This window comes from Anabrus simplex, chromosome 2 (assembly GCF_040414725.1).
Source record: "Anabrus simplex isolate iqAnaSimp1 chromosome 2, ASM4041472v1, whole genome shotgun sequence".
Lineage (NCBI taxonomy): Eukaryota > Metazoa > Arthropoda > Insecta > Orthoptera > Tettigoniidae > Anabrus > Anabrus simplex.
In genome coordinates this window covers 708,835,455-708,847,266 of record NC_090266.1, presented here as the reverse complement: position 1 = coordinate 708,847,266, position 11,812 = coordinate 708,835,455, and the positions used below count along the sequence as shown (strand labels likewise).

Genomic DNA, 11,812 nt, shown 5'->3' with positions numbered 1-11,812 from the left:
GCCCGGGGGCTGGGTGTATATGTCGTCTTCATCATCATTTTATCCTCATCACGACGCGCAGGTCGCATACGGGAGTCAAATCAAAAGACCTGCACCTGGCGAGCCGAAGTCCTCGGACACATCCCGGCACTGTCATGTTGCTATACTAATCAAGAGTAGCGTAGACTCGCGGTATTCCACACAGTATGATACTACTCACAGGTAATGAAATTCGCACATGTAATACAGACCTATGGTGTTTCGCACATTGCGGCGCCATTTACAGGCAACGCAAACCTATGGTGTTCATCATGTAAGTGTACTAACCACAGGGACTCGCGCTATCCCTTGGTGTTCCTCATACAGTGGGTACTAATTATAGGCAAGCCAGAACCATGGTGTCGCTCCTAAAATGGTACTAATCACAGATACTGTAAAAGCCGGCAACGCACTCTGTTGATGTTGATGATGATGCTTGTTGTTTAAGGGGGCCTAACATCGACCTCATCGGCCCCTAATGATACGAAATTAAATGACAAACAAAAAGGTCAAAATCATCCACTGACCAAAATAAAAAATGTCATGAAGAATGAATGGACGGACATGAACCAAAAAAATAAAAAACAAAAAACCAGTGGTTCCGACTCAAAAAAGACCATAAATAATAGTATTACTGACCAAGGGACCACTTATAAAGCACAATCCTGAATCAAGGATGCTTGATGTCTAAAGGGGTCCAAAATCCAGGTCAAAGGCCCCTCAGAATGGTACTTATCGCTAGTAAAGTAGAACCATGGCATTTGTCATGTTGGGGTACTAATCAAAAGCAGCGAAGACTCACGGTGTTCCACACAAGATGGTACTAAGAAGTATTGTAAGTTGTAAAGGTAACGCAGACTTATGGTGTTTCTCACATAATGGCGCCACTCATAGCCAACGCAAACCGATGATGTTCCTCACCTAGGTGTACTAGTCCCGGGTGCCAGTATTTCCGTGGTGTTCCTCACATAGTGGGTACTAATCACTGGCAACGCAGACCCACGGTGTCGCTCATATAGTGGTACAACTCACAGGCAACGCCCAGACCCGCGGTGTTGCTCACATGGGTACGACTCACGGGTACTGGAAACCCACAGGAGAACCAACTCATTGCTGCTACTAATCACAAACCTGTTTTGTACCTAATATAGTGGCACTACTCGCAAGTACAGGCAACCCATGGTGTTCCCCGCATGATGGTACGAACCAAAAGTAGTTTCATGGTTCTAGTTCAATCATCCCTTGGTCGCCCCTTTTAGTCGCCTCTCACGACAGGCAGGGGATACCGTGGGTGTATTTTTCGTCTGCGTCCCCCATCCACAGGGGGGGGCAGAGAGAGAGAAAAAGAAGAAGAAAGAAGGGATCCGTCACTGCGAAAAATGAAGTAACGGACGATGATAGGCAAGGGCCACATACGGCGAGAAAATGAAAGACTCCCTAGTCCTCGAATGCTCTAATACCGTCGGGGTCGAAAAGAATAAGAGTTGACCAAGGGAGGTCGGACAGGATAGACGAAAGTGAGGAGCCTGGCACAAGTAAGTGGAAGCAATGCCAAGACTCAGCTAAGGGCCCCGTGGTCGCCAATCAACACTCCCAAGTTGAGAGCCCCTTGGGCACCTTGTAGTCGCCTCTTACGACAGGCAGGGGATACTGCGGGTGTATTCTTCGTCTGCATCCCCCACCCACAGGGGTATTTTTTAAATGAACAGTTACGTCTTTGTGGTTCGGATTACAAGTTGTCGTGAACGGAGGATCACGACGCGCCTTCCGCGTATTAACGAGAGAGCGAACGGGTTCGAATGGGATTCGAATCCGCGAACTCCAGGGTAGAAAGCCTGTGATTTAAAAGTAGCAGGCATATGAACGCATGTATATATGAAGGGAAATGATAGGAGAGTTTGTGTATATTCATAACTCATAATTCATAAATGACAGTAATAATAATAAGAGAAATAACAGAATATTTCAAAGAAGGATTTAGAATATTCGATGTTGCTTTGGGAGCTCGTAAACCAAGAGCTTTGTGTCTCAATATTGTGGAACATTGTGTAAGTCAAATGCGCACTTCTTTTGGGTTAGAAATATACAGAGTCACGTGTAAGAGACGTAGAAACAGCTTCCAAATGTTCTAGAACAATATGTGTAATGCAACGTGACAGGGTGGTTCCGTGCGCAACAACCAATCGGAGAACAGTGCAGTTGTGACGTGAACTAGTGACTTGTGGTGGTGGTGGTATATGAATCAGTAGGATTATTCGAGAAAGAATAGAAGAAACTATATAACTGGGTAACTTGTAAACAACAGGGCTTTTTGATTCACGACACTCGAAGAAGGCTTTTTGACTGTGATCCCTCGAAGAAGACTTTTGGACTAGTAGACCTCAAAGGAAGCTTTTCGACGGTAGGCAGTATCGCGCAGAAGAGTGAATAGTTAATTAGGGAGAACTGTTGGAGTACTGGTAAACTTAGCATTCAGTCGCAGACGCAGTAAAGTGATAGTAAGATAGAGGGGTATCAGGCTCTTGAACTGAGTGTGACTTGTTGCTGAACAATCACAAAGATTCTCCACACCGATTGTCAAAGTAGGTGTTGGAATATCAGCTTATAGACTAGCAGCTTAATTGTAATTGGGATAATTCACGTCGCCGCGAAGATTAACGAGTTCCAGGGATACCTACGCAGAAGAGGAGAAGACAAGAAGAGAAGAGTGAAGACGTCAGCTGTACAAGAATCAGCTATACTCCGTAGTTAAGTATTCAACAGTAAATATATGCATTATAAGTATTCTTGTGTGTACTAGGAACAAAACTTAAAGACATTCTCATAGATCTGAAGTTGAGAAGGGATTGAGAGTAAATGGTGTCAGAGATTTTATATTGTATGTATTATTGTATATATTGATGTGTGAATATCCTGAGTGTAGAATATAATTAGTGTTTAAACTTTGCCAATCTGACTATACGCTCCCAGAACTCCGAACCCAAGTCCTCAGCCTGTTGTACATCCCTTAGGGTAACGACAAAGTAAAACAGGAGGTTCCGTGGCTACGATCACGGTATCAACAGTCAGGTAAAACTGCAAGCGTCCTTGTTTCCAAAGAATATTTTAGAACGCTTTTTCTCTAGGTTTTCTTTTTTTTTTTATTACTAGTGGTTCAACATCGCACTAACGCACTGAAGGTTTTCGGCAATTCTAGGATGGGAAAAGGCTAGGACTGGCACGGTAGTGGGCGTCACTTTAATTACGGCACAGCCTCAGCATTTGTCTGGTGTGAAAATGGGAAAGCACGGAAAACCTTCAGGGATGACGACGATGGGGTTCGAACCCACCATCTCTCGAATGCAAGCGTAAAGCTACGCGTCTTGTGGTTTAATGTCACATTATTTCAAACAGGTTTCGGGGGACGATGGGATAGGATGAGCTAGGAATAGGAAGGAATCTGCCGTTGCCTTAATTAAGGTAGAGTCCTAGCATTTATTTGGTGTGAAAATATGAAACCACGAAAAATTATATTCAAGGCTGCGTATGGGGAGGTGGAATCGAACCCACAGCTCCACGGCCCGTACCACGCAAGCATCTCGCTTGGTGTATTTAAAAGTCATCGCTCGGACGTGTTGATGAAGAACATTTTGCCGTTCGAAGAGAGGAATAGAAAATTCTCGTTTGCTGAGAAAGACATTGAAGTGATTTTGTAGGAGAACGTTCCAGAGCATGTCCGATGTTATCTATAGTTTCTTCCGTGATCCCTTTGTGTTACGGGATGTAACTGAGGAGATGGGCGAGAAGGAAGGGAGGGAGGGAAACTCAAACTTCCAAGAAGGGGAGAAAGGTCTATGTGGGGCTTACTGGAAATGATACCATGTTAGCATGTTGACCTCGAATTTACTAAAGAAATGAGGGTGACTGTGTTGGTTATTTCCCCTACTCATCGACCTTGAACCGCTGCGAGTAGACACTGAGTGAGCCATGTGGATGTGGACAGCAGGGAAAATTGTCCTTCTAAGTTTCCTCTGACGGTATATAAGGTAAAACCCATGTCAGAAGGGGGTAGATGGGAGACAAGAATATCTGTGTCTTCTAGAAGAACGAGGCTAAAAGGCAGAGATCACCGTATATATAAATGGCAGCATTTGCATTGTGTGAAAATGGGAAACCACGGAAATGCATCTTCAGGTATGCCAACAAAGGGACCGTGCGAATGGCGAGTGGTGCGCTCTTGCGACTACCTCAGAAAACGTTTGATGGGGTAAGCTACTGGCCAGCGCTCCAGTTAGTTTATGACGGGGTTAACTGAAAGAATGGAGAGTCGAAGGAGTAAAAGCAAACAAACTTTCACTCATCTCCCAGTAAGGAATTGACATTAACATTTATTGAAGGGGACTTCTACTTCAGATTAAAATGAACTAGCCTCGTTTTATTCACCCTGCTTTATTATGAGACATAAGGTGGATTTTACAGCATGGCAAGCCTCTCAACATTGGCCAAAACAGAGAAAGCAATGTCTCTTCAACCCCTGAAAGCGTTTGGGACCGAATACAATGTATCTTTGTCACTGTAAGTACGTCAGTGTGCAAAATAAAGAGGTAAAAGTGCATACACGTGCCCCTCAATGTGACAAGCAAGAAAGAGCTTTCTTAAGAAAAGAAATTTGCTCACTTCAGACATTGATATAAGAATTAGAAAGATGTTTTTGAAGACTTTCGTGTGGAGCGTGGCATTGTATGGAAGTGAAACATGGACGATAACTAGCTCAGAAAGAAAGAGAATAGAAGCTTTTGAAATGTGGTGTTACAGAAGATTGCTGAAGATGAGATGGATAGATCGAATCACAAATGAAGAGATAATGAATCGAATTGGCGAGAGGAGATCGATTTGGCTGAATTTGACGAGAAGAAGAGATAGAATGATGGGACACATCTTAAGACACCCAGGACTTGTTCAGTTGTTGAAGGAAGTGTAGGTGGTAAGAACGGTAGGGGTAGACCAAGGTATGAATATGACACGCAGATTAGAGCAGATGTAGGATGCAGTAGTTCCGAAGAAATGAAAAGGTTAGCACAGCATAGGGTGGCATGGAGAGCTTCATCAAACCAGTCTATGGACTGATGACTCAAACAACAACAATCTTTGAACAATCTCATCATCATTCACAGCTTATCCCGCCTGCGCAGAGGAAGTACACTCAAGAAGTTGTCGCCATGAATTGCAGGTCGGTTGCCCTTCCTCACTCATTTATTTATAAACTGAAAATCTGCTGGAATTTCAACCACAGTCATCGGGAATTGAGGCAAGCCGCTCGCTACCTCCTTTGTAATAGTAGAATAACTGAGGAAAACTGGCTTGTTTTCCCTATTTTAGCTTAGCTGCTAGACTCTGACTTTAGTGACCGTGGTTTGAACCCCAGTGTCACTGAAGTGAGATTTTCATTTGAAAGAATTGTGTTTCAGGAAAGGCATCCGAATTAAAATTCATGATTACAACTCTTATAAGACTCAGTGTATGCAATGGCCCCGCGCAATGATTCATTAGTGTATAACTAAAGTTATTGTGAATAAATAATTAATTAACAATTTCCCGAAGTAGGAATAAAATATAGTAAATAACTTAATTTCAACGTTGTATGGTGGCTGATCAATAATCTTTTCCCTTAGACACTTGCCGTATATTTATTGCCCTAAACGATCCTTCACGTCAAAGACATGGTTACTGCTATTTAAATCTTCACCTTTCTTTAGCGTGGATTCCCGGAAGTAATCGGAGTGTTGCACTGTCTGAAACCCTATATAAATTGTAGTGGTCGCTGCTACTGTCGAAGCCATTATTGTCTGGCTTTACCTCTTTATTTTACTATCACAAGTCAAAGCTTACTGCCTGGTTGCAATGAACTGCATTGTCAAAGGTCTCGTGAGTGCCCCATCAAACGACTGCAGCTGTTTCCGTTAGGAGCGCTAGCTACTAAAAATCTCGTGCGCGCACAGTCCCTCCCTAACTCAAGGCGACGATGGGATAGCAATAGGCTAAGAAGGAAGCGTCGGGTTCTTTGGCTGAATGGTTAGAGTAGTGGCCTTCGGTTCATAGGGCCGTGAGTTCGATTCCCTGCCAGGCCGAGGATTTTAGCGAAGTTTGGTGAATTCTTCTAGCTCCGGACTGGGTATTTGTGATCTTCTTAATAGACTACATATTGTCATTTACACACAACACACTACGTACCATCACAGAAGCATGCAGTAGTAACTACATACTGTATATTTGGCTGCCCGATTCGTGTCACGTGGCTGTGAGCTTGCATTTGGGATATGGTAGGTTCGAACCCCACAGTCGGAAACCCTGAAGATGACTTACTATAGTTCATTCATGTTCACACCAGACAAATGCTAGAGCTGTAGGTTATCTTAGGGCTATGGTCGCTTCCTTCCTAGTCCTACCCTTACCCTATCCCACCGACACCATAAAGCCTGTCTCATGAGCTGCGACATAAAATGAACAGCATTTGCCTTGCGTGAAAATGGGAAACCGGCATCCGGCCGTAAAACTGGGCTGAATCCACATTAGTTTTGACCCCAAATAAATAAATAAATAAATAAATAAATAAATAAATAAATAATAATAATAATAATAATAATAATAATAATAATAATAATAAATTTGGAAAGGAACAATATATAGGCTAAGAGAAGAAGCAGCAACAAAGAGAGAAAGAGAGAGAGAGAGAGAGATTTTTAGAAAGAAAGTGTTAAACATGGAAGGATTCCAAGGTCGGGAGGGAAAGATAACAGGCTCAAAATTGTCTAAGGAGAGGAATTTTTTTTTTGCTAGTGGCTTTACGTCGCACTGGCTTAGACAGGTCTTATGGCGACGATGGGATAGGAAAGGACTTTTTTTTACTTCGCACCGACACAGATAGGTCTTATGGCAACGATTGGATACGGAAGGACTAGGAATGGGAAGGAAGCGGCCATGGCCTTAATTAAGATATAGCCCCAGCATTTGCCTGGTGTGAAAATGGGAAACCACGGAAAACCATCTTCAGGGCTGCCGACAGTGTGGTTCGAACCTGGAAAGGACTAGGGGTTGGAAGGAAGCGGTCGTGTACTTAAAAGGTATGGTCAACAAATGGCCTTAATTAATTCAGGTACAGCCTGGTGTGAAAATGGGAAACCACGGAAAACCATCTTCAGGGCTAGCGACAGTGGGATTCGAACCCACTATCTCCCGGATGCAAGCTCACAGCCGCGCGCCTCTAACCGCACGGCCAACTCGCCCGGTAAGGAGAGGAAAAAGAGACGCAGTGAGCAGATGGAGTATTGGAGGAAGAAGGAAGCCAAGGAACAAGAAATGATGAAGCGTTGAAATTGTCACGTCTCACGTGGTCCCTAGAAAACCCGAACAGAGAAAGAATAATAAAAGCAGTGTACGATCTATAGTATAATTGGAGGGAAACAAGAGTAGACTGATGGAAGGTCGAGAGGATTTAAATGGAGGTGGTTCTAGACAAGTCAACATCCACATACCCCCTTGCGATATGCAATAAGTTGTGTTGTAGAACTCTCCCGTAGTTCCTAGCACGTACGGTACCAGTGGGTCGATACACTTATTTGGCGCGCCATTTGCAGCGCATGGCGCAAGCCTGGAGGGGTAGCGCCGACCACCGGCCACAGTCTCAGTAAGGACGAGATCGCTGGAGCGACTGGATGCCGCTGAGACACGATGGTCACTCGGCTTACACCCCGAGTTACTGTTTGCGGGGCTCGGCCTACAGGAGGTGTCAGCTTGACTGCAGGAAGGTGAGGCCACGCCCCCCTCACTGCTGTCATCGTCCCGTCGTCTGGTGCTACGAGTCAGTCCTTATCCCTGTCGCTATCTCCACCCGCATATCGGCGAAGGAGGATGCCGGCCTACCGTGGGGCCTACCTCAGCCTGTGAGTACCTCATTGTGAGGAACACTTTTATAATCCTAGAAGAGATGCCCATCCCTCTGTTTACAACGGTATCCCCAGAGTAAATTCTTACTGCGGGCATTTGTAGAACATTTTGTCAGCATGTCCTCATGGCCCAATATTATTGGTAATAATTTGATTGTCAACAGTAGATGTTACACAAACTTATTGAGTTTATGCCACCATGATAACCTTCAATAGTTCGAAATTTGTTTGTAAAATGCCGTAAACATGCTGTTTTGTGATATGTACTGTAGTGTCTACAAAGTTTCCTTTGTGCATGGTTACTTTTAAAGGTGATAGAGGTTTTATGATGGTCGTGTACACCGTACTACGATGCCCCCCTTTCTCGTCCTCAGTATCCATACGCTAGACATTGTACTCAGACGTACTACAAGTTCAGAAGTCATTGTCCCCATATTTCACTCGCGCCATATCGATCACTCTATATCGCAGTGTAAATCTCCCCCGTGTTACTTGAGGAGACGAAAACTATCAAAACTCTTAATTTGTCGCCAACTTAATGCAATCGAACCGCAGAAAGAGAACTGTACTGTAGTGGTACTGTACCAGGAAGTTGAAGCTTCTCACCCCTCTGTCCTGTTGCGTCGAAAGAAAACACAAGTTTGTGTATTGACTTTACCTGTGTTGTCCTCCTAGTTCGGTATACACTCACCCTGGAAAGATGCACATTTATATTATTTGTAATTACTTTTATCATAATCATAACGAGGCAACAGGCGAATGGCACACTGCACCACAATGTAAGTGTAGCGTGACGTCACCTCTGGAATGTTGTACCGTTAGTAGAGAAGTGGGGCAGTGATGGGGAGGGGAATGGGATATGCTCTTGCCTTGACATGAGTTTCTTCTTAAATGGCAAATCATTTAAGGAAGACTGATGGAAGTTTTCAGCAGTTTCTTTTCTCTTTCTTTGGCTTATAGATTTGCACCGCTATTCCAACGTATTGTGAACAGTATAAAGTCGTCTTTCGTGTAAAAGTTTTCATTCTGCTTGTCTTATACACAAGACTTGAAACTTGTTATGTACGGTACGTACTATTTCGGGAAGATTCGACTGAAAATGCTAGGCTAAGTTACAAAAATATAAATAAAAAAATAAATAATAATAATAATAATAATAATAATATTAAATAAAAATAAATAAAAATAAATAAAAAATGTTAATTTTTCTGTTGACAAAATACCACATGGTCACACACACTCCAGCTCATCTGTCAGCTGTAGTACATATTGCTCCGAAAGTTCTTACATTGTACTGTACATGTAGTCCATTACGTCAAATATTTAATTTGCTTTGTGTAAGTGCTATCTGGCTTACTGCATTAATTCACGGTAAAAGAGTTATAATGTAGACATTAACTTTATTGCAGACGATGATGGTGATAATAATAGTAATAATAATAGTAATAATAATAATAATAATAATAATAATAATAAAAGAAGAATAGTTACCAACATGTTTATAATAATATTAGCACCAATGAATCGTATACAGTGCAGTAGTATTGCCGAAACTTCATTTAGGCCTAATTAGTTTTTAAGAACTTCGACTGAACACTGCACGAATATTGTTTGTAGTATCTCTGAAAGAAGGATTACTTTAATAGCACTTTTGCTAATCTTACAGTATTCTGTTAGTAGCTCTCACTCTACTGTCTACCGAGCTTGATAGCTGCAGTCGCTTAAGTGCGGCCAGTATCCAGTATTCGGAAGATAGTAGGTTCGAACCCTACTGTCGGCAGCCCTGAAAATGATTTTCCGTGGTTTCCCATTTTCACACCAGGCAAATTCTGGGGCTGTACCTTAATTAAGGCCACGGCCGCTTCCTTCCCACTCCTAGCACTTTCCTGTCTCATCGTCGCCATAAGACCTATCTGTGTCGGTGCGACGTAAAGTAACTAGCAAAAAAGCACTCTACTGTCTAAATTACGAATCGTCAAGGAAATTTAAAGTCTGTCGAAGATAATAATTGCTGTAGATTTTAAGACTTTTCGATGCTGCAAAAATTTTGCCCTGTAAAGTGTTTCTTGAACGAGCCTGTAATTCTACTTACACTGGTCTCTTACATTAAAGTAATTTCACTACCAAGTGATCCTGAAGCTTTGAACTTAGACGTAGACAATAACGTAGAGAAGAACGGGTTGACGACTCAAACAAGCGGTTTCGTTTACGATAAGACATTTCCCAGTACGTTTGCCATTCACCATGATTGTCAACAGAATTCTGAAGCAGTTCTGAGGCGTTTGTGGTAGTATGGGTGAACTCCACAAAGCCTTGTTTCGAGGAAACTCAAAGTAAAGTATTTCTATGTTTGGGGAACTCAACAGGTGCTCATCTACTTAAGTTCCATAATAATAATAATAATAATAATAATAATAATAATAATAATAATAATAATAATCTGGGTTCGAACTCCTTTGTCGGTAACCGCGTAGATGGTTTTCTGTCACTTTACATTTTCACACATGGCATACAATACCTTAAATAAGCCAATGGTCGCTTCCTTCCCAATCCTAGCTCGTATCCTACCCCATCGTTGCCATGCGACCTGCCTTTGTTGGTGTTACGGAAAACCAATAGCAGCAAAGAAAGTAAGACAAATGGGAAGAACTGGGAATTAATTTTCAGGAAGCTGAGTCAACTGTTGAAATAGATTTATCTGTAAAGCTCAGCAAATCATATGAAAGAACAAAAAAATGCAAACAGATTTTGAGACGCACTTTAAAAATATACAGTATAAGGTTCTTCATAGCTATTTGTGTGGAGTTCGCTCTTAATACCTGCACTCATTGAACGCTTGAATTCATTGTCTACTTCGTTTGAAACCTTATAGATAAGACGGGCGAATTTCTAAAGATTTACTTGCGGGAAAATGTGCTGGTTGCCATAGGTCTGAATCGCATTAAAAATAATAACCCACTCTTACCGCCCGGAATGTCTGAAAAGTGCCTAAAACGAACAGTTATTTAGACAGGGGTATGTAGCGTGAGACCTTCCATTCTATGAACCCCCTTCCACTTTCCCTAGGACACAGTGTTGTGGATGATCATATTCCCTTGGTGCTAGATGATGATGATGATGATGATGATTGTTGTTGATTTTAAGGGGCCAAACAGTGAGGTCATCGGCCCCTGGAACCAACAACAAGAAATTCTTCAATAAATGATATGAAAATCTGAATGTATGGCCACTAAATCTGGAACTGACCACTTAAGAGAGTTAGTATAGCCCGGAAAATGTAATTTAAAAGTAAAATGTAATGATTTGATAAGTCTGAAATACGACACCTTAGAAGGTTGTTTGATGTTCTCTGCAGTATCAAACTGTCTAGATACTGCACGACACGATTAGCAAACTCATCTCGAGTTATTTTCGACCTGTTAGTTAACCATCACCTTCTACCATCTGACCTTATTTGATAAAGTATCTCACCTGGGATCATCAAGGCTTTAAAGTTCTCTGATATGAAACATTGCATTAGGGTCTGTATATAAGAAATATAATTTACTTCTTTGTTGTATATAGTGTTCGCACGACAAAATATGGTTTCACTGGTCTGAACTAAAAGTAGCCGGCCTTGTGGTCTAGGGGTAGTGAGCCTACCTCTTACGAGGAAGATCCAGGTTCATTCTCCAGCCAGTTCAGGGATTTTTACCTGGATCTGTGAGTGCGTTGGAGATCCAGTCAGCCTAAGTGAGTACAACTGGGTAACTATGTGACAGCCCCGGTCTAGAAAGCCGAGAATAATAGCCGAGAGATGGTTCGCTGGCAACGCGTCACCATGTAATCTGCAGGCTTTCGAGCTAAGCAGTGACTGCTTGGTACACTGTGGT

The 11,812-nt window shown here is 42.4% G+C and overlaps 1 protein-coding gene across 1 annotated transcript in view; it reads left to right on the top strand.

The window, feature by feature from the left end:
• The first annotated feature begins 7,710 nt into the window (after positions 1 to 7,710).
• LOC136864389 (SRSF protein kinase 3) overlaps positions 7,711 to 11,812 on the top strand; it is a 541,887-nt gene continuing 537,785 nt past the window's right edge. The window contains exon 1 of the mRNA XM_067141325.2: positions 7,711 to 7,937. Coding sequence (XP_066997426.2) covers positions 7,906 to 7,937 — 32 coding nt within the window. The 5' untranslated portion in view covers positions 7,711 to 7,905. The remainder of the gene's footprint in view (positions 7,938 to 11,812) is intronic.